The following is a 24314-nucleotide window of genomic DNA, read 5'->3' as shown; positions in this document are numbered from 1 at the left end:
GGAGGGGCAGAGAGAGGGAGACACAGAATCTGAAGCAGGCTGCAGGCTCTAATTTGTCAGCACTGAGCCTGATGCAGGGCTGGAACCCACAGACCATGAGATCATGACCTGAACTGAAGTCGGACACTTAACCAACTGAGCCACCCAGACGCCCCATCAGAGTGAAATATTTAATTATTCAAGTAAATAAGGAAACCATCTTTGTTCTTTGTTCTAATTACTGTAATATTTTACTTAAAGTTGCTTTTATGCACTTGACTTTGTGTTTGAATTCAGAGGTTTGTAGTATTTTCAACTGGACATTGTTTGGTGAGGACTTATTTAGGAGCAAGGAATAAAAGAATCGCAATGAAATTGCTGATGGGAAAAAAGAGAGAGAGAAAGGAAGGAAGAAAGATTTCACTGGTTTCCATTAGTTTTACACATGGTGGGCACAGAGGCTTGAACAATAACATCGAGAACTTCCCTTTCTCCGTGTCTGGGTTCTCCTGTCACATGGGTCAGTTTCATGTTCAGTCAGGCTTTCTCCTCATAATGGATGCCAAAGTTGGGCATTAGATGCTCTAAGTTAACATCATTTTTAGTGCTTGTGATCTTTGAAAGAGAGAGGTCCTCTCCCAGTATCTGTATTAAACCTTAAAAAGACTCTGATTGGTCTTGCTTTGGTCATGTGCTTATCCTGACCAAGCTCTGCATCAAAGGAAAAGTTCATTGAAAGGCCAGCTTGGTCTGCAAGCTCACCTTGTGGTAAGGAGGTAAGCCATGTGATGACAGCCCCATTAGATAGAAGGGGGAGGGTTTTCAAACGAGTTGCCAGTAGTAGAGACATTGAGAACTGGGTAGGTAAAAACAAATGTTTACCAAAATATTGTGCTTTTGAATAAAAATATTTTCTAGGAAATGCAAATAATTTAAAACAGCTCAAATAAGCATGATACATGTTTTAAAAAATTAGAAACAAGAACTATGTTGCATGTTTAGTACATTTTACATAATATTTTATCTTCTATGAATCTCAGTTTCATTATCTGAAAACACAGGAATAATGCTTACCTTATAATTATGCAGACTCGAGGTGGGATGTAACTGACTGTACCTTGTAAACTATATAGTGCTATTTATGTAATTGTAAATTATTACGATTTTAAGAAAATCAGTTCCTAAAGAAAGCAAAGTTATCTCTGTCAAAGTCTAGAAAATTTCTCTTACAAATGTATTCCATTACACCTGTGGTATTTTTTCCTGAGATATCAGTGCTTGAATACAACACACATGTGCTTTGTGATCGGTTTTTGTTGATGAGGAGGACAGTAATGACAACAGCAGTAATAGTGATAGGCACAGGTGGCAACTCAATAAATTCTTCGAGAATTAAATATATTTCTGGGGAATGAAAAACCAATGTAAGTTAGTTTAATGAGAAAACTAGAGGCAGATAGATGGCAGACATAGTGGAGTAGTTTGTCTTAAGTTTAGGCTGAGCTGGTATTCCTAGCTAACAGAGTAATCTCTTTAGAGGAAATACTCCTAAATACCAAGAGTTTAATAGCCAAGGTGCCATTTAGATAATTACTCCCAGGAAATGTTTTGCCAGTGAGATTATCTTAACTATCAACTGAAAAGAAATAAAGAAATGTTTTATGGATGATTCATTTTCACCTGCTATGTGTACAACATGGTAACAGAATGAATTAGTCAATCTGTTTGAATCATCTTTACGTGTTCCTTTTAGTAAGGAGCTCAAAGTTGGTTAGATGGCTAGCACTATTTCAGAAAGAAAGAATAAACAGAAACAGTAAAAAAGTCATTCTATATTGAAAGCCTGATCCAGGCACATCACAGGAATAAATGTATCAAGACAAAAATGTATGAAAAATGAAAGTATTTCTGGAATCACTACCAATATAAATATTAAAATTGCTCACACATCCCGATCTGGCAGATTATATAGATAGAAAAGAAAAAGCAATATATGCCAATGCAATAGCATTGAAGTAGAATGTAATTGTAAAAAAACAATCTCAGAGTTGAAAATTATTACAGTTAGAAAATAACTTTTGGAGGTCATTAGTTCAGCCCAGGAGTGTGCTTATAAATATTTCATAATCTTCAGGGAAGGAAAAAAGCCCTGATTTGTAATGTTTGCCAATTTCTGTGGTGTAAATACTCCACCCAAGGTGGATTTCAAGATAGGTCACTGAACGCAGAGTTGGGAAGAGATGCACGCAATAGGCTGTCATGAGACAGAGGGCTCCAGCACATGAGGAGTTCAACACTATCATTTTGCAAATAAGAAAGCAGCTGAGGCCAAAGAAGTTGGGTGACTGGCTTTGGGTCATACAACTATTTGGCTGCACTGCAACAAGCAAAACTTAGTTTCTCCCCCAGGCTACACCTCAGGATTCTGGATGTGTTATGAGGAAAAGACCATGATTGATTGATGCCTGCCTGACTCCCCAAGCCTGGTTAAGCTCCCCTTCAGGGACCCTCATAGACCGTTCCACATTGAGTTTAAACTGCGGTCTATTTGTCTGTCTCCCCTACTAGTCTGAGATTCACTGATAATTACAATCACTCCCATATCTCAGATGAGTAAACAGAGGCTCAGAGAAGTTATTTGCTCAAGGGCCACACAGACAGCAAATGGTTTTAAACTTCGCAGTCTGTCTCCAGAGCCTGTGCACTTGACTATTCAACTGCCACTTATTTAACCAGCAGTGTCATCAGGCTACATAGCTCAGCAAGGAAATAGTTCCAGAAGGTGTCCCTCCTCCATTCCTTATGAAAGACAGACATTTCCTGGAGAAGATCTAGTCTAACCAACATACACCTTTGTTAATGGGGAGGAGACTTAATTAATTGAAATGATCAAGGAAATGGGATGTTTAAGTGTTCTCATTATCTGAGGATTAAACAGAAACCTGTATTTTAATTAAAAGTCCTATTGTTGACAATGGGCTCTAGCCCTGGTTATTTGCTTTAATTTAAAAAAAAAATAACCTTTCTTTGATTTCTCAGTCTGAAATATGGCTTCACTGCTTGCTATCAAAAGAATGTAAAGAAGATGAAGAAGACTGGGTTAGCTAACTCCAGGGATATTCTGCAATGTTTTTTTTCCCCCTTAAACAGAAAAAATATCCTCCTTCCCTACTGGTTTTCTTAATGATTTGCCTTCTCATCAAGTGAGATAACAACAAAGCCCATTAGTATATTTGTACATTTTCTTGGATTCTAGTTAATTGAGGTTTAGTACTTACTGTGAGTGACTTCTATACCAACTTTAAGATATGGACCTTATTTTTAAAACATAATTTAATACCTCAGATTAAAAACAAAAAAAGTTCGCTTTGAAGGCTCCTTCAGAAAGCCTAAAGGAAAAAGTCATTCACCCTCCACATTGCATTAATGGATATCAACTAAGGTACAAATTGGTTGTAATGCTTTTTTTTTTCTTTTGTTAGTAATGGTTCATTTATTTTCTTTCTTTACTATATTTCCTAAAGAAAATACATTGATAAATTATGTAGTAGGCTAATGTTCCCAATTTTAGAAGATACACTAATACCATATCAAGAAGTTCATTTAATTTTCCCCCATAATATATTCTAGAAGTTTTAGACACATGTTTATAGTTTGTTTGGAATTTAATTTTGTCTTCTCAGAGGAAAAATTGTTTTAAACCCTTCTTTTCCTCTACTTCTTGTCATTCCCCCCACTATTGCCAAAAATTTTCTAGTACGTTTCAAAACAATGAGAATTACATATGTAAATACCAAGTACAACACCCTGCATTTATATATACACTGTATAACGGCCAAAGCTTTCAAAGATGAGATCTCTTTTTCATACTTAAAACAATTCTGTGAAGATATTGCACTCCAGGATCGAGAGGTGGATGAACTATCCAGAGTCCTACAGCTGGGGAGGGAAAGGGCAAGACCCAGGGCTCTGATTGTCTAACTTCTGCTCCAGTGCACTTTCTTCTTAGCTCAGGAAGCTGCTTCAGTACTAGTGAAGCATTTAAGAGCCTGGACGGATTCCTGTCAGGCAGACATGGGATTGAATTTGGTTCTGTGTGACTTTTGGCTAGTTTACTCATCTGGAAGAGGAGAATAATAATACTTTCTACTTCAAAGGGTGTTTATAGGGGCGCCTGGGTGGCTCAGTCAGTTAAGCCTCTGACTCAGTTTCAATTCAGGTCATGATTTCATGGGTCATGGGTGAGAGCCCTGCTTCGGGCTCGGAGCTGACAGTATGGAGCCAGCTTGGGATTCTCTCTCTCTCCGTCTCTCTCTCTCTCTGACCCTTCCCTGCTTGTGCTCTCCATTCTCTCTCTCCCCCTTTCTCTCTCTCTTCCTCTTCCTCTTTCTCTCTCTCCCTCTCCTTCTCTCTCTCTCTCTCTGTCTCTCTCTGTCTCTCAAATAAATAATCCTAAAAAGAAAAGGGTGTTTATAAAGAGTAAATGAGAGGGTTTAGCAGAATGCCTGGCACATGGTAAACATTCAGTACATGTTATTGTTATTATTATATAGCTTATACCTCTTTCACTTCTTCACCTTAATGACACTTTGCTTTGCCCTCTGGTCCAACTAGAACTCTTTCTACTTGAAGAGAAAGCCACAACACATTGTGTTTTGTCTTAGGAACTATTAAGCAATCCTTACTTTCATTTCCTGCTGACCTCTTTTTGCATGCCTTATTGTAGCTATTCTAAACCTCTTTCTCCAATCTGAAGAACCTAGTCCCTCTTCTGTAACCATTACTTTCAGTGATGGTCATATACCCTAATTTATTTTTAGAATGTTGAGGTCATATTCCCTGAACTCCCTCAGTGTCTGTACTTATCTTCATCTGACTTATCCTCACCTGCTGTCTCAGAAAGAGTGATCTCTCTTATGTTCTAGGCTCTTGAAAGTGCCTCTTTTTACTCTTTTTGGAATATTGCTCCAACAATTTTTATCTCCCCCATTTGCTTTCCTTGGGCTTCTCTGGGCTTACTACATGCAGTTCTCTGGGCCCTCTGGGCAGTTCTTCTGGCCATGCCATATTCTCTTTCCTGCCTCTGTATCTTTGCACACACTGCTCATAATCATAATAATTCTAAGTACGAATTATTCCCCCCTCTCTTAATGCTTTTAGCTTTGGTTAGTGCTATGCAGGGTATTATAATGCTGTGCATTCTTGTTATTTTTGTATGTGTGCTGTCTCTCAACCACACTGTAGGTTTACTGAAGAGTAAGTACCACATTCCATTTCCATAGTGCAAGCACAGAGCCATGCACATGCTAGTTGTTAGATTTTGTAGACCTAGGGTTAGTCTTTAGCATAGTTATAATGCCTAGTAAGTTTTTAAAGGTTCCTTTTGTCCTGTCAGAATTATGCACCAAAAAATGAGGGGAAAGAGTAATAGCTATTTGGTTTCTATTCCTTCTAAGTCCTCTCCTTTCTAACCTACCGCCTTGCCTTCAACTTTTATAGTTAGAACTAACAAGGTTTGTAACGTGTACCTTCAGTTTTTCAAAACTGAAAAACAAATACACTCGTTGAAAACTAGAAATACTGTCCATGTGCATACAATGGAATGTTAAGATAATGTGTTTTTTTTGTTGTTTTTTTTTTTTTTACTAAATAGCTTTTGACTTGGTAATAAACAATATGTTGTTTTTCTCTGAGAAATAATTCTAGGACTTTAGCCCTGAACATTTTATTTTATACATTTTCAGTTTGCTGTTTTTATGTTTCTAGTGATCTCACATTAAGTTAAGCATTTGTCTATCCAAAACAATAGGTCTGCTATAGCCAAATTATAACCATACCTTTCCTCTGCACACAAAATCCTATAAACAGCATGTGATCATATTGCTTCTAGAATTTATGATTGTTTTCTTCCAAAAGGAAGCTAAATTTAGACTAGTAATTCTACATGCTCCCAAGAAAACAATGCCTGCTGTGATTTCTAGAATAAATGAATCTGAACCACAGTTCCTTTACTTGACTAACTGAGAAGGCTTAAATATCAACCTAGTCATTAACCACAGATATTAAACCACATTAAACAACCAGCAAGCGGTTAAGAAAGAAACTTGCTGTTTCTAACTTTATTGCTAAATGAGTCTAACTTAGTTGCTGTATTGTCTTAATACAGAACATTGTTTGCATCTCATAATGGTTCTCTAAAATTACTCGTTCTGGCTTGAGTTCTAAAATTAAACTATGTGGAGTCATGTCCATCTGTACAATGCATCTTTATGTGAAACCAGCTAGAGTTTTTTGTTTTCACTTGATGTAAAAATTCCAGTTAGGAAGCTTTGTTTCTAATAGTTTAACTGGTATAGTTCTTTCAGTTTCTTTGTTTCTAATGACAACTAAACTGCTCTCGCCTTGAACATGTTTTGGCAGATAAGCTTCTCACCATGAAGGCCCCTGCTGTGCTTGCACCTGGCATCCTTGTGCTTCTGTTTACCTTGGTGCAGAAGAGCTATGGGGAGTGCAGAGAGGCACTAGTAAAGTCTGAGATGAATGTGAACATGAAGTATCAGCTTCCCAACTTCACTGCAGAAACACCCATCCAGAATGTTGTTTTACACAAGCATCATATTTACCTTGGTGCAGTTAACTATATTTACGTTTTAAATGACAAAGACCTTCAGAAGGTTGCTGAGTACAAGACTGGGCCCGTGCTGGAACACCCAGATTGTTTCCCATGTCAGGACTGCAGCCACAAAGCCAATTTATCAGGTGGTGTTTGGAAAGATAACATCAACATGGCTCTACTTATTGACACGTACTATGACGACCAACTCATTAGCTGTGGCAGTGTCCACAGAGGGACCTGCCAGCGACATGTCCTTCCACCCAGCAATACTGCTGACATACTGTCAAAAGTTCATTGCATGTACTCCCCACAGGCAGACGAAGAGTCCAGCCACTGTCCTGACTGTGTGGTGAGTGCCCTGGGAACCAAAGTCCTGATATCTGAAAAGGGCCGGTTCATCAACTTCTTCGTGGGCAATACCATAAATTCCTCTTACCTAACAGATCATTCATTGCATTCAATATCAGTGAGAAGGCTAAAGGAAACTCAAGATGGCTTTAAGTTTTTAACAGACCAGTCTTATATTGATGTTCTCCCTGAATTCAGAGATTCCTACCCTATTAAATACATCCATGCCTTTGAAAGCAACCGTTTTATTTACTTTTTGACAGTCCAGCGAGAAACTCTAGATGCTCAGACTTTTCACACAAGAATAATCAGGTTCTGTTCTGTAGACTCTGGATTGCATTCCTACATGGAAATGCCTCTGGAATGTATCCTCACAGAAAAGAGAAGAAAGAGATCCACAAGGGAGGAAGTGTTTAATATTCTCCAAGCTGCATATGTCAGTAAGCCTGGGGCCCACCTTGCTAAGCAAATAGGTGCCAACCTGAATGATGACATTCTCTATGGAGTATTCGCACAAAGCAAGCCGGATTCTGCTGAACCAATGAATCGCTCTGCCGTCTGTGCATTCCCTATCAAATATGTCAATGAATTCTTCAACAAGATTGTAAACAAAAACAACGTGAGATGTCTTCAACATTTTTATGGACCCAACCACGAACACTGCTTTAATAGGGTAAGTCACGTTAATTTTCCACTTATAAATTATAAGGTATAAGTAGAATAAGTAGCAGTCTGAAAAGAATATCAAGGGCTTTTTGGTGCTTGGTAAATGATCTTTTTCCAAAATATTTGTACATTCTTTCCAAGAAAATTTAAATATTGAATATTCATTTAATTGTAAAATCATAGCTTGAGAAAAAGTTAATGTTGTTCTAAAAGAAAATATATTTTACAGTTTGGGTTTACATGTTTGTCAACACTTCATATTGTTTTTTTTTTAATGTTTATTTATTTATGAGAGAGAGAACACAAGGGGGAGGGGCAGAGAGAGAGAGAGACAGAGACAGAGAATCCAAAGCAGGGTCCAGGCTCCGAGCTGTCAGCGCAGAGCCCCATATGGGGCTTGAACTCACAAACTGCGAGATCATGACCTGAGCCAAAGTCAGATGCTTAACCAACTGAGGCACTCAGGTGCTCCAACACTTCAGATTATTAAACTTATTTCTCATAGAAGTTTTAATAGTTCTAATCAAATTTACATAAACTGTAACACAATAACAGTTAAACACAATTGCTGAGATCCCAATGCAGTCTTTACAACATTTAGAATAAGAAGCTCAAGTTAATTTGTGGATTTTTGAAGGCATTTTCCTTATAAGGCCCCATTCACTCACTGTTATACAGATAAATGCTTTATATTGTAGGCATTACATGAAAATTAACCAAAAACAAACAAAATAAATCTCTTCTAAAATGTTGATAAATAAAATATTTTTAAATGTGTGAATACACTTCTCTGAATAACTTAGGAAACTAGACAAAAGTTTTGCTCTCACATCCTTCCTTTGGAACATATATGGACTTTCTACTTGAATAGACATGTGTCTACCACCTTCTAGTTAGGTACTTTTACCTGGATGGTGTTTGATATTTATAAATATAAATATTTTAATCAACGCTTGTTTAAGCCTACATGAAATGATACTTTCACAGGAGGTGTTAGGGACAGTCTCTGTTGCTTTGATTTAGATGTAGTAAAAACTACCAGCTATACTAGAGGGTTTATCCTACTAGCCATCAGATCACTCAGTACTAGAAGAAGAGCACCAAAACAGGAGTTCATTATGTCCTTGGGCTTTTTGGTTTGGGCCCAGATTTGAACATATGAACCTGGCTACTCCTAACATAATGACCCATGGTGATCATAATTGGATGAACAAATAGTGTAGCTTTTCTATAGATGGTTTGACTTTGGAAATCCAAATCTCTCTACTCTAAAAGTTTTTAGCCTCAGAAAGAAGGTTGAAATTGTAAGTAGGAAGGACATTAAGCATCTCCTTGATGAAACAGAGTATATAATTTGCTGAAGGGTACCAAGGACATAGGAATTCAGAAACATTTGGTTCACTTTTGCTGAAATGTCTGAGATACTTCCCCAAATGGAAACTACAAACAACTTCTTATAAAGGTAGAGAATGCTGAGAAAATGAATTCATGTTTCAGTGAACTAAAGACATACCTTCCCTCCTTCCCCCTCCAAAGTCTAGGAATAAAAAATAATATGCATGCATAAATCCCTAGTAGGACTTATTTCTCCCTGCATCCATATCATATATGTCAGAAACTCTGTAAGAAGCAATAAAGATTCCTCATGAGGCTGCCCCTTTTCTTCACCAGAAAATACAGAAGAATGAAGGAAACAAAAGGACTTTCAGAAACCTGAAATTGGGGGGGGGGATGTAATATTAATAGCATTCCAGAGAAAATACTTTTTTGTATCCAATAAATTACATCAGAAACACGAGTTTTAAAAGATTCTATTAGAAGTTCCTCCAGGGCCTCTAAAGCACATGACTTTGCTATTTAAATCTTGTTCTGTTAAAAATTAAAAAGAGACTTTACCTTATGAGGGAATATTGATATCTCATTTTCTTATTTTGTACATTTTAGCCCCCCCGCTGTGTAAAATACTTATCAATTCTAGAAATTCTCAAAATAAATTTGAACTTTTTTTTTTTATCCCTTTCACTCCTTTAGTATTTTCCAAGGGAAACAAAAAGTCAGGATTATCCAGTGAAATTCAGGTCAGTTTTAGCATGCAGGAAAAAAATGCCCCAAATGCACCATTTGCACCTGAAATCATTATCATTCCCATTGCAAAATTCTTGTGGAAAACAGATGGGGCTTGCCAACATAGTCTTCCTACCAGGGAAGCCAAGTTTTGCACTGGCCAAATTCCATAAAGACAAATACCTTCCAACTTCTTCTACTTATTTGCCTGTTTATCTTCTCTGGTTACTAAATATCAAAATTCTTCTGAGAATGAAACTACCTACATTGTCAGTTTTCATACACCAATCCACAGAAAGAACTCAGATTCCCCCAATAATCAGCATACAGTCATTTCCTAGCTTCATCTTAAAATAAGGTCACCTAGAGAGCCTTTACTCACACAAAACAAAATGATTTACAAAATCAAACCTGTTTGGAAAGACCAAGCAATAAGATGACTCCATTTTGTCTTGGCAACTTTTCTTGGCAAGATATCAGGTGACCCTTCTAACAATTTCTTGGAACTGAGCTTTGGTTTTGGCATAAAGGTTGGTGAATAAACACATATATTATAGTTTTGTTATTAACATCTCTAATCCATCAGATCTTTATGGAGGGACTATTGTGTGCTCTGTAGACGAGGAAAACTGCAGTGGTAACCTTGTGCTAAGGCTTCTGCCCAGTCCTCAGTGTGTGAACAAAGCCATGGCAGGGGTTTTCTGGCCCTCTTTGAGCTTCCGCCATGTACAAAAAGAGTTTCTATCACAGGATCAGACAGAGAGAGTGCCAAGAAAGGGTCTTTTAAGTTGTAGGGGTCCAGCCAGTATATAAGCCTGACTTGGCTTATTTCAGATCACATATTAGGTTGCTTTTCCCACTCGCATTTTATGAAACAGGTCTATACTTCTCATATTGGTGACATCTCTAAAGCCCTCTTTTGAGTCATTTGATAGTTTCCAGAACACATCATCTTCACATCTAAGTTGTCTGTGCTTCAGAACTCTTTGATTCTGCATATGATGTTGTTTCTGGAAGCTCATCCTAAGCCATATATGTACCCATTCATGTAATATTAGAGTTGATTGTATCAGTTCTATAAAAATAAATTCTTGATCTTCATAATGTAACCATTTTCTATGTTGCTTTTGAGAATGATTCTTAAAGGATAGATAACATTTACAGTGATTTCCAGCACTTAGAATTATGAGATTAAATACCCACAAACAATTACTAAATCTTTAGTCTTAAATATGTTACCACCTTTTTACTCATTCATCATTTGACCTCTGTAAACATCTTAAACTGGTATTTGATTAAAGTTGTTTTAGTCTAATGCATATTTCCTAGACAGCACATTATTATTCAAAATAAAATAATTGAGAAAATGTCCCATAATATGGAGAGTTTATAAATCAAATTTGGGGATAAACAGTATTAAAAATTCAGTTCATTTTAGATGGGATGTATACACAGTGGAATATTACTCAGCAATCAAAAAGAGTGAAATCTTGCCATTTGCAACAGCATGAATGGAACCTGAGTGTATTATGCTAAGCGAAATAAGTCAGTCAGAGAAAGGCAAATATTATGATTTCACTCGTGTAATTTAAGAAACAAAACAGATGAACATAGGGGAAGGGACGCAAAAATAAGATAAAAACAGAGAGGGAGACAACCCATAAGAGATTGTTAAATACTGAGAACAAATGGAGGGTTGCTGGCAGGGTGTTGAGTGGGGGGGATGGGCTAAATGGGTGACAGACATTAAGGAGGACACTGGTTGGGTTGAGTATTGGACTGGGTGTTATATGTAAGTGGTGAATCACTAAATTCTATTCCTGAAAAGCAATAATAAAATAAAATAAAAATTTTTAAAAATTCAGTTCATTTTAAGCACATTGATGGGACTCTTCAACAGTATTATATAAGGGATTTACTAACATAACGTTTACTCTGGGAGAAAACTAGAATCAATACACATTGACCCAGTTCCTTAAAAATGGGATCAATATTGAATAAAAGAATTTTCTTAATCCCCAATTCTCTAAAGATCCTATTCCCTAAATTATACTTACTAAGAGAATTGGATTAATACATTTTGGAAAGATTTTTAATCAGAGTTGAAATTAGAAAAAGAGTTCTTGTAATATCTCTTACCTAACCAGAAAATAACAATTACCACATTATACTTTTTCTTGCAATCCCATTTCAAAGTTTTGCTCCATATGTAAGCATTTGGAAGAGTAAGAGTAGGCTTGTAGTAAAAAATATTTTCACCAACATCTTAATGACCAGTGATTGATCAGTTGAGGGGGAAAAGCATGCAGTTTGGTGCCAGACACCCCTGGATAGAAGTCCCAGCTTATTGCATATCAACTGTGTGACTTTTGCTGCATGACTTAACTCCTCAGAGCCTCAGTCTCTTTGTTTGTAACATGCAGAGAACAAAACCTACTTCACACGGTTTTGTAAAAATTGGGAATAATACATAGAGAGTACCTGGCACAGTAAGATGACCATAAATTCAGGGCACCTGGGTGGCTCAGTCGGTTGAGTGTCCCACTCTTGATTTCAGCTCAGGTCATCATCCCAGGGTCTCAGGATCAAGCCCCATGTTGGGCTCTGTGCTGAGCGTGGAGCCTGATTAAGATTCTCTCTCTCTCTCTCTCTCTCTCTCTCTCTCTCTCTCTCTCTCTCTGTCCCTCCCTCTGCCCTGCTTTTACTCCCTCACTCTCTCTCTGTCTCTAAAATATTTTTTTTAAAAAAAGGAACCATAAATGTAGCTCTTTGGGAGACAACAGCATGGTCTAAAGGAACAAGACTGAAGTCAGAGGGATCTGGTCTGTACCTGATCATTTTATACCTGTCTGGTCACAAGAGCATTATTTAAATTCTCTGAACTCACTTTCTTCCATGCAATACCATTGGGAAGACAAGTGCAAAAATGTTTGCAAAAGACCCTAACTTAGTCCTTGGCACCTAACAAATAGCAATTATTATTGTAAGGAATATTTTAAGGAATTCTTTATGTAAAGAAAGGCAAATATAGATTATTGGATTTTCTGGAAGGGGTAAACTCTGGTTCTACTGCTCATGAAAGTCTTTCACTTACCTTCCTACCTGTTATGAGTGACCTACCTCCATAATACTTAATTCGTGTAAGTCCTTCTTAAAACTTGATTGTTCAAAAAAGAGAAAGGGAGAGAGAGAGAGAGGGAGAGAGGTGGGGAGTGGTGGTAGTTTGGAGAGGAGAGCCAGGCTAGAAGTTATAAGGTGTGCCCCTGTTCCCACTTTCAATTCTGACTGTCCATGGCACTGTAAGATACTAAGCTTATGTAATTTAAATTATACTCTGCATTCAAGAATTTTCAGATAATGCTGTTTTAGAAAAAGCCAACTTCACAGGTTGTTTGTGTCAGGCTTCCTTGTTTTTTAAATATCATTTATACTCAAATTCAAAGAGTAGCCAACCACTTCCCAAAATAAAGGAAACTTAAAGTAGTAATTTTCCATCTCCGTTTCAAGGAGTGCCAAAGTTAAAGGGTCACCACTCAGAGCCATCTGAGGAAGAAAGCAAAATGATTAGAACAATTTTGAATGAAAACAAAATCGAAACAAGATGCAAACAAGGAATAATAGGAATAGGCAGAAAAATAAACATACAGTGATGTTTCTTTATTACTATTATAAAAATGATAGATGAGTAAAATTGGGTTACATTTAAGTTGTAATGGAAGAAAATAATTGCAGCTTTCCATCAGGAAACCACAAGGACCATTATTGATCTGTCATCCTCAGGGCATGTCTCGTAATATTTAATAAAATAAACAAAGATTTATAACTCTTTATAGGCCATGTATCTGTAATCTCCCACACACCACACCATTTGAACTGGGAATGTGGAGTCAGTGTTACAAATAACATCCATGTAATTATACTGGTTTGGCATGTCTTATTTAAACAATCTAGCACTCTCAAGAGAGTATTTTTGTATTAAGGATGAAAAATGTGAAGTCGGATTTCAGGGTTTTCTTACTTTCTATGCTACGAAATGAGAGAATGTTATCCTATATGAAAAATGTTTTTGAGGATTCTTCATTCTAAACACTAGATACCTTGGCCTTAAGCCAAACGTAATAGCTACCAAAGCAAAATCTTGCAAAAAAGAAAATCCTTGAGGTATAATGATTCAGTATACTGTTTTAAAAATCTGAGTAGAAATTTGTTAATTTTACACTTGATTCCTCTCCTCCCATTAACTCATTTATTCTCACCCAGGCTCAGGGAGTTGCTGCTCCCTAACTTACTTATTTGAATTCTACATGCTAACGTCCCATGAAAAGTAGCATATTGCATTATTTTATTAAAAATAATTTAAAATAATTTTCTTTCCAGAATTTTGTGATACTCTGTGAGATCACAGGGCACACCCAGAGGGTATTGAAAATGTGTTACAGTGAGCCATTAATATCTTCTACTCTCTCTCTTCCTCCTGCTAACCTTTCTTTAAACCATTTGGTAGCTTATTCATAGGTCCACCCCAGGAAAGAATGAAAAAGCAAGGGCATGACATTTTTATAAGATAACAGCAAAGAAATACAGTTAATGCTGAAACCATTATCAAAAACGTAGGTAGGCTTTACCTGTGGATTATATTGATCCATGATGTGATGAATGCATTTTAAATTAATTCTTTATTCTCAGTGCCTTTTGAAGCAGGTGGTATGATCTGTATTTTATTTAAGTAGTTGAGTTCTACATGGAGATTCACTTGGTAAAACTAATAATGTAGCAAACAATAAGGCATTCATGCAAAAAATAAGTCTTAAAGTTGGTTTTTGAAAAGCTGAAGTGTTAACAAGACAGTTCTAACACACGATATTTTCGTTGTCATACTGCTACATACTGTTATACTACTACTGATTAGAGGCAAATGAAAACATGTGGAATCCTGCATTTTGATAAAAATATTAACCTCCTTGAGTAATAATGGATTTTTTTACTCAGAATAATATATCGAATTTTGTGTTACACCTTTACTTCATACTTCTGTCTTATCAGTCGTCATCCCACCCTGCACTGTTATCTCCTCTAATAAGAAAAAGGAGGATCTGTTAGAATTTGGATGGAATACCCATGAGGAATTTCTCCCGTTGCTTATTCATGGATTGGCACAGATACCGAGTCAGTGGGCACACAGAGTCCAGAATGACTCAGTGCCCAGATAAGTGCTGTAAGTCACATCTCCAGCAGCCAGGGAGGGCTGTAAAGGGCTCCTATATCAAGGGAATGAAACCAAGGGCTCAGCTACTCTTGAAATCTTTAAGACTCCCTCAGTGTGTTTTGGGGTGTTTTGTTTGTTTGTTTTTGTTGGTGTGTGTGTGTGTTTAATAATAGTGAATGTGGTAAGTGATTCTGGGATCCTGGATACAGTCCAATTTGCTAATTATATATTTTTTCTAACTAAAATGTTCCAAGCTGGTTCATTTGCATATGAATTGCTTGCTGAGCAGTGTTGACTTCCTTTCTTAAAAGCCTTGGGGAAGAAGTTTATTGCACATCACCCTAAACCTAGGCTAATTTAGAACAGATGAAGTGTGTCTACCTTCTATATTTCAAAAATATTCTCTAGTTTTTCAACAAGAGGACAGAAAAATGTCTTACAAATTCATGCTGATATAGAATAAAGGCTATTTTCACCACTCTGTGCTCGCAAGTAAGGGGAAATACCTTATGAATAGTGTAGCTGGAAAACAAAAATTAAAATTGTGAATTCAGACTAAAGTCTGACCTCAGTTGTCTTATTTGGGCAAATCAGCAAAATGTTCATCAATCAGAGGACATTAAAATGGTAGGTGACATTTCAAATCATGCTCTAGGTAAAAAAGGGTGAATTTAGGTCAGTTTTGATTTGTTAAGCACTCTTTTCTAGAGCTGATTTTATGAAAATTAAGTTTGCTAAATTGCCATGTCAAAATATATGGATTATTCATGATTTGCTTTAATTTGTGTCCATGTACCAGAAAAGTGTAAATTTGTATAATATTAAATTTTCCAGTGACATTTTTAATTTAAAATCTGATTAACACTTGCATGTAGCAACTGCTCTACTAACTTAACTATAGGTGAGGTGGTGCTCAGCAAGTGGGAAAAATGCAAAGATTAAATTGGTCTGTTAGCTTAGCGAATCAATAGTATTTAGTGCTAATGCATTAAGCAGATACAAGCACTAATGCAGTGGCAGTCAATAGCAAAAACAAATATCTCTAAAAATTATCTTGACAGTAAAATGTGCAAATTTTTCCATTTTTGAAAGCTGCTTACATTACATGCTTGTCCTTTCATCTTACTAGTTTAAGCCAATTCTAGAAACCTAATCATTTTATTTAGTGCATAAAATGACCAAAAACTTGTGATCATTGTTTTCAGCAAAAGACAGAAAAAAGGTTTTATTCATGCAACCAAGATTCAACAAGAAATTCAGTAGATATGGAGTGCCTGACCTTTCAGATCTTATAGTGATGAATGAGATAGCCATGGTTCTTGTCTTTTTGAAGTGAACACACTAGGGGAGGGATGTCAATAAGAAGCCAGTCACACCAATAAACATATCATGATAGTTTATGAAATACAGTGTGTGGGACATAAAAATCTGTGAATGTAAGCTAGGAGGAATATGTAAACTTAATAGCGTAGTCACAAAAGACCACCCTGAGGAGGTGAAAGTTAACTTTTACATAAAGCCCAAAATTTTAGAAGAAGCCATATGTCCTTAGTACAAGGCCAACTACTTATTTAATTAACTTATAATTATTACCTATTTCATAAACTTGAGGTCTTAACTACATGGTGCTGCTTTTAACCAGCTTTTTAAAGTGAGTTCTGGATATGAGTACATATTGTTTTACGCTTAGAAAAACATATTGCAAGAGGTAGAACTGTGCCAGAGATTTTAACTTCTTTAACAGTTTGTTTTTTTAAAAGTTGTTACTGTATATAAAGTTTGTCTTTTCTTTGATTTCTAAGGGAATTAAGTTACTTTTCATTAAGTAATTCTTAGTATGAGGAAAATAATATGTAGATTTCTAGAAGCTAATGACATAATGTAGGTAGCACTTACCTCCTCTCCTAGCCTGTCACCTTAATCAGCTTTGAAAAATAGAGGTTTCTTGTATCTCTCCACGTTGTTTCTTTCTTGTCCCTCTCACCTTTCTTCTGTGGCCAGCACTTGGGATCCTATGCAACAGAAGAATTTGCATTTCCTGGGGATAGAAGGGATTGTCCTGTCACCAGTAAATCCTATGACAAAGTGAATCATAATTCCAAAAACACACAAAATAAGCTCTTTTGAAACTATCAAAATTATAAAAATTGATGGAATTTAAGGGAATGTGGTGCTGAGATGGGCCCCAATCATATTGTCTTTCTACAATCATATACCGTTCTCTGCACAACTGTCTTATTTTAGACCATTTCCTTCTCATGTGAATCATGTGCCCTACAGGGCTGAGGAACAAGTGCTCCTGGGACTCACAAGGATGTCATGAGCACCTACTGAATGTACGGGGGCATGTCCTCTAGTTAGTGCTGCCTTTATGTTGTTCTAATGCATTCCCTAACTGCAGACATTTTGCCTTTCTCTTTCATTTTAATCATATTGATTTATATATACATAATCGTGCAAATATCTAAATAAGTTTAAGGTCTTAGAGGGCAGGCAGTTTGTCATGGTTCTTTGTACCTAGGTATATATGCCTTGCAGACAACAGACAATAGTGTTGATTTTATTTGACAAAATAATTTGTCTTCCAAAAGAAATCTGTAAACTTATACAGTAAATAGAGACCATCTAAATTGCTGCAGTATTTGGATAAAAGCCCTTGATAGAACTACACATATTTTTATGAGGGTCGTAAAAGGCGCTGTTCTTGCCTTCCCCACGAGCCATGAAGATTTGAAATCCAAGTACAAAAAATACATGTGAGGAATCCAAAGGCATACTCACCTTTTTCTTGCTCACTTTGTTCACTTTTGTTTTGCCAAGAAAGAAGTGGAGTCTCCCATTGGAAAAGATGAGGGAACAGGAGGCATTTAATCCTCAGGGCTCGTTCCTGTGCCTGCAAGTCAGAGAGGTCATTGGCTTGCCCCTTCCTGAAGGCTATAATTATGGCAAAGGGCTATATTTACTTTCCAGTAAAGTAACCAGAATCTTGAATGTAAGAGATAGTTTATAGGAGTACCGTTGGTGGGGGGGGGTGGGAGGGTGGATATACAAAACCTTAGGAAAGATAATGGGTGAGATTATTTTTCTTCATATATTCATTAATATGAGAAGGTCCAAGACTCTGGAAATGTTCTGAAGTTCAGTAATAGAGGTGAATATGAGGTCAAATTAGGTGATCCTGGTACTTAAGGAACTGAATTAAATGAATAAAGAAGAGGAATTTACAATAGAATATATCTGATGATTCATTATAATGTATCTGAGGATTCATTAATGTAAACTTATTTGTGGCTCCAACATCATGGTAAACAAGAATCAGTAAATGTATTAGTAAGAGTAATTGAGAAATATTTCTAATTTGAAAATACCAGTTACATTGGGTCTATCTAGAGCTGATAGGGAAAAAAAATTGGCAGTGTTTCTTACTCTCAACTAAACTCACTCTGGTTTCTGAGGAGTCATAACAAATGTATTGATTCCAAGTACAACTGGGCAGCCAAAACACAAGATCAATTCTGTTATTGGCCCAATATTAAGAATATTAGTCAGTGTTTGCAAAATAATGAGTAATATATAAATGGTGGTTTAACAATACATATAACCTGTAATTAACACTTAAAGGTCAGGTTTTTGACATGCACAAAGAAGACTAAAATATGTGCCTGATTTAAAAAATACGTATTATGATGAATTGTGGCGATGATTATGGTATTTTAATTTTTTTTAATTTTTTAATGTTTTTTATTTATTTTTGAGAGAGAGAGAGAGTGCGAAGAGTGGGACAGAGAGAGAAGGAGACAGAATCCGAAGCAGGCTCCAAGCTCTGAGCTGTCAGCACAGAGCACAACACAGGGCTCGAACTCTCAAACTGTGAGATCATGACTTGAGCCAATGTTGGACGCTTAACTAACTGAGCCCCCCAGGCGCCCCTATGGTATTTTCTATGTAGATACTTTTTTAAGAAAACAAAAGCATTAATTTCAGATTTTTAGGCAAACAGTGCTTTTTGTGATCCTGGGTATGTGGTATGGTGGCACCGTTGAAAATTTGAAGTTCACCATTTGTGGCACAGTTATAGATCACAGAAAAATAAACACCAGGACTTTACCACGCCTAACAAGAAAGCTCTTTTTTAAAAAAAATCTTCAGGATCTAGACTAGTCATGGTGTAAACTATGTGATATCGTGTATCTTATGACCCTAATGATAAGATAACAATCCAAGTGAATGCAGATGAACTCCTAGAAAAGGAGAGATTATTAAATATTTGAAAAGTAAACATCTAAATTTTCATAAGTAAATATTAATTTAGTATTTGTGTGAACTGTAGATATTAAAGCTTTTCCTTCATTTTCTGGGCCTTTAGAACCAGCTGTTATAACTCCCAGTGCTTTTTTAAATACTCTATATGCCGGATATTCACAAACTGGCTAAGAAATAGTCAAATTTTTTATTTTCACTGCAGAAATATAATAAAATCTCTGTTCCAGTGAATAGCTGGATAATTATTTTAATAATGATATTGACATCACTTCATTTTATCTTTCTTGCTACTAGCAAGAAAGATAGTTTTTATTTTATACTCTGAACTCTGGCTAAATCACAAGTTAAACTGAACTATTGTTTGTTTAATGCTCTATTTCCTTCTAACCTTATTTTTGTCTCTCAACCTCAGCCCAGATCCCCAGTGGCTCAGGAAACCCTCAACTAGGATTAAGTAATAGTTTACACAACCTCTCTCATTCATTAACCCAAGTTGACATTCTTATTCTGTGTACCAGCCTTATTTAAGACTTTCTAAGCACCTTATCCTGGTTTTGGGTGCAACTAACAACACCTATTTAATCAAGGAACTTAATATTTCCAGAGAATCTTTCAGCCTATCTCAGCCTTCTCCATCAGCATGATCTAATTCAGCCTGCTTCTTCTATTCCTTCTTCCGAATAAAATTTGGTCTCATTTATAGTAGATGTGAAGTTTCAAAATCTTTACTTATTCTTTCTTTCTTTCTGCAGATACACAAAGGAGAAACAAAATTGTATGTTATCATTCCAGATAGATTTTGTTCTTTTAGTATGTTGAAACGGTGCCAGTAAGATAAAACTAGATCTCCCTGGCTCCATTCTCATCTCCAACCAATCTAGTTGTCTCCAGACTGCTGCTGGAGTAACTAATCTTTCTTGAAAGCAAACCCATTTGTCTTACTGTGTCCCTTAAAATAATTTGAGGACTCCCCAATGGTTTTAGAGTAAATCCATACTCTTTAGTATGTATTCAAGAAGTGTCCTACCTTGGCCTTGACTATTTCCTGGTCCTCAAACTCAGTAGTGTGCTGGATGTCTAATTCTCAGGGAAGAGGGGAGTAGAAGCCCCGATCTGTAGTGCTTGCCAATTTGTGTGGTGTAAACACTCCCACCAAGTCAATTTCAAGCTGCCAAGGTAAGTCACTGAACAGGATGAAATTAGGAAGAAATGTTCACAGTTGGGTCTGTAAGCTGGTACAAGATGGCTCAAGCACAGCACTGCCACCCTACCCTACCTTCAGCCTATCATCCTTTTTACAAATAACAAAAACAAAAACAAAAAACTGTCTTTGCAAATTTCAAGTATATAATTCAGTATTGTCAACTATGGTCACCATGTTATACATTAGATATTAAGACTTTTTTTTATTTTTTAACTGAAAGTTTGTGCCATTTTACCAATGTCTCCCTATTTCTGCTGCCCTCTCCACCCATCACCCCCATCACCCCCAACTGCTGCCCCAGCCCCAGGCAGCCAGTTTTCTACTTATTTCTAGAAACACAACCTTTTTTCCCCTTAGATTTCACATAAAATTGATGCAGTATTTGTCTTTCTCTGTCTGGCTTATTTCAGTTAGCATAATGCCCTCCAGGTTCATCCATATTGTGGCAAATGACATGATTTCCTTTTTTTTTTTTTTTTTTTTTTTTTTAAAGTCTGAATAGACATATACCACATCTTCCTGATCCATTCATCCATTGGTAGATACTTAGGTTGTTTCCATGTGTTGGCTGTTGTGTATAGTGCTGCCATTAATGTGGAAGTACAGATATCTCCTAGTGCTCCTTTTTTCCCCCCTTTTGGATAAATACCCAGAAGTGGGATTGCTGGATCATATGGTAGTTCTATTTTTAATTTCTTGAGAATATCCATACTGTTTGCTGGCTGTACTAGTTTACATTCCCACCAACACTGTACAAGGGTTCCCTTAATGTCCTTACCAACATTTGTTATCTCTTGTCTTTTGGGTAATAGCCATTCTAACAGGGTGTGAGGTGATACCTCATAGTAGTTTTGCTTTGCATTTCCCTGATTAGTGATGTTAAGCACCTTTTCATGTTCCTCTTGGCCATTTGTATCTTTTCTTTAGAAAAATGTCTATTTAGTTTCTTTGCCCATTTTTTTTCTTTTTTTGCTACTACTGAGTTGTTTGAGTTCCTTGCATATTTTGGATAGTAAGTGTAATGTGAGTCAACCTGTGCATTTATCAGATGTGTGTCAGCCTATCATTCTTGTAGTTCCCAGAATCCATTAGTGTCTCTCACAACCTTGCCTTAACACATATTACTTCATCTGCCTCAAATTCCTTTTAACATTGATTTTGTCAGGTTCACATTTTCTCCCAGTTCTTTACAATTCTACTCAGGCATTTCCTTCCCCAGGAAATCTTCTCTAGCTTTCCCCTAACCCTCCATTCTGGATAAGCTGCCTTTCCTGAGTACTCCAGTAGCACCCTTTGCTTATTTCTACCATATCTCTTACCACATTCTGTGGTAATATGTTCACTGGTTTCCTCATTAGCCCCTGAAGATATGAACTGTGGCTTTTATCTCCACATCCTTAGTACCTAAGAAAATTGCTTGAACAAAATATCTGTTTATCAAATGAGCAAATAGTTATGGCACAGCCTCATATTTCAAGTAATGTAATGAAATGCTGATTAGTAAAAATTATTTTTAGATAAAACAGTTTTTCATTTCCTCCCCCAAATCTCTAAAAACTAATTTATAGAATTGAGGAGTTTCCAAAAGTTAAAATAGCATGAAAGAAATTCTGGGAAGTGTTGGTCCCTTCCTTACACACACACACACACACACACACACACACACACACACACACACCTTCCTTCATACACCAGTGTGTAATGAAGATGGATCAAAAAACAAGGAGAACAATGAAAGGAGAAGAAAAGATGATAGGGAGAGTAAATAGAAATTCCAGAGCTTTGTACTTAATCAAAATTGGGAAAACATAATTAGAGCAATTAAAAGGAGAAAGGTAGATTAACTTCTCTGCTCCATAATGCTTTTTTGAGCCTTTCAACAGTGTCCCTTTTAAGTGAGTGATATTGTCTGAATGAGAGACTTTAGGCAAAACCTTCTAGTAGACATTGCTTGAGCAGTGGTACTAGTAGAGGTGACTTCCCATGAAGTTTGCTTTTTGAATTCATAGATTTTTCACTAACCACCAGTCTATGATTTCAAGTTGAAAATAATTTGTGGGTTAAGAAAAAGAAGTTAAGAGTGAAGGTCTTTTTCAATACCACCTTTACTGTGGCCATAATGGCGTCACTGCATATGTACCAAATACATGCTTGGTGCATAGCATGAGCTTGGCCTTGATGTAGATGCAGAAAGATTGGAAGAGAGTTTGGTAGGGGCTTGTAGACTTTGGTCAGTGAGAAGGGTTACCCACAGATTGAGGTTTCTGATACACAGTTCTGGTTGGGAACAAGGGAAGAAGATGAGTAAAGAGGCCCACTGCACAATGGTGAGATGGAAAAGAAGGATAAGAGGTGATGACAGTCATGGCAGGTTAGGATATAGACATGGGTTTAAACAAAATACTGGGGCACAATTGAGGAACTGTGGTTTCATCCATCTTTCACCTCAACTGGCCATCCTCTAAGACATTCATCAGCCTGTTTTCTATTGAGCGTGACACTGTTAGGCACATCAACAGACCACAGCTCTTATACTCTACAGAAAGAACTGCTTCTGTCTTATTGCTTAGTGCAGGGTAACTAGTGTTCTGTGTTTTGAGTATCTCTTACAATTCAATGAGTAAGCACATTAAAATTTGTTTTCTATTAACTAAATAGAGAAAAGGAGAAAAATTCTATACACTAAGCATTAAAATTTGCTTCACTTGGAACAGCTTTCTTTATGAATCACTCTGTCACTCCTGGCTGTGACTGAAGTGAGGTATGAAGGCTGCTAAGCCAAACCACATGGACTTGGTCTGTTTTAGATCTGATTCACCTTGGGAAATGATGATAAAGAAGGAAACATTTTAACACGTAGAATTCCAGAACCCCTATCATATTAGAATTCAGAATCTTTTGAATCCTGGGGATACCTCGAGAGGAAGGTGGATATGTTTTTATTTCATTTATATGTAAATGCATTTTTATACATGTGTATACACATGTACATAAAATACATTCTGCTCCAAATATTTCTTCCCTCTTCACTAATCCACCTTCTGTCAAGACCTGTGTCAGCTTTGGCCTCTGCCATGAGCAAAGCTGTTTAAGCCCATACTTGATCTTATCTTTTTCCTAATCTTCTAGCATTACCACCGGTACCGGTGTTTTCAGAATGTATCTATCAGTGATGTTCTTTGTGCTTTGCATTATTAGTTATTTTCTGTGTCTGCCTCTGGCACGACTCATTTCACTTAAACCTCAAAGCAATTCTGTTAGATAGATGTGCATTTTTCCATTTTACCAGTGAAGAAGTGAGGCTTGGTGATCTAAGTATTCTCTCTAAGTTTGCACAGCGGGTAAGGGCAAGGCCACTCCTGAGCCCATGCTCTTCTCCACTAGGCTAGGGTGGTTACCACTGGATATGACTAAGAATGTGTTTGGGGAACCTTACTCTAAAAAGTTATGAGAGTGGAATTGAACAAAGACATTCTGGAATCAGGGAAATTAGATTGTAGGACACCAAGTGAGAGATTTCCTTTAACTCTATAGAAACATTTTTAAGAATTGATAGATGGATGTAAACAATAAAATAAAAGGAAAAGTCAAAGATGACTGAGACATCCTGAAGGGAGAGGGTGGCTATTGATGCCATATAGAAATAGGAAGCCAGAAGAGGGAATTAGTTTGGAAAGAAAAGCAGTGAGTTCAAATGTCATTAATGGCACATTCAAACTTGGCCTAAAGGCAGTTGCAGAGACAGGGCTAGTCCTCAGAAGAGAGAATGCCACTGGGTGTGTGAAGTTAGATCATCCACGAGGCAGCCTCCATCACCTCGTGAATCATTACTGTCGAGCCAGCAGCCTGTTGGCCAGATGCATGGTTGTATTGCATTCAGGGCCATCTGAACACACAGGGCCAGAGATGATGCCCTTTCTCCCTTCCTGGAGACAAATCAGCTCTTCTTTAACTGCCCCCCCCCCCCA

General features: G+C 36.9%; 1 protein-coding gene across 4 annotated transcripts in view; it reads left to right on the top strand.

The window, feature by feature from the left end:
- The window catches only part of MET (MET proto-oncogene, receptor tyrosine kinase), a 111732-nt gene that overhangs the window by 19648 nt on the left and 67770 nt on the right, over positions 1–24314 (top strand). For all 4 annotated transcript variants that reach the window (XM_053218178.1, XM_015067333.3, XM_053218176.1 and 1 more), the window contains one exon: positions 6400–7616. In XM_053218178.1, the coding sequence (XP_053074153.1) occupies positions 6400–7616 (1217 nt within the window). The remainder of the gene's footprint in view (positions 1–6399; positions 7617–24314) is intronic.

Source organism: Acinonyx jubatus, chromosome A2, assembly GCF_027475565.1.
Source record: "Acinonyx jubatus isolate Ajub_Pintada_27869175 chromosome A2, VMU_Ajub_asm_v1.0, whole genome shotgun sequence".
In the NCBI taxonomy this organism is placed as follows: Eukaryota; Metazoa; Chordata; class Mammalia; order Carnivora; family Felidae; genus Acinonyx; species Acinonyx jubatus.
The sequence above is the reverse complement of the archived record's forward strand: the minus strand, read 5'-3'. Positions and strand labels throughout refer to the sequence as shown.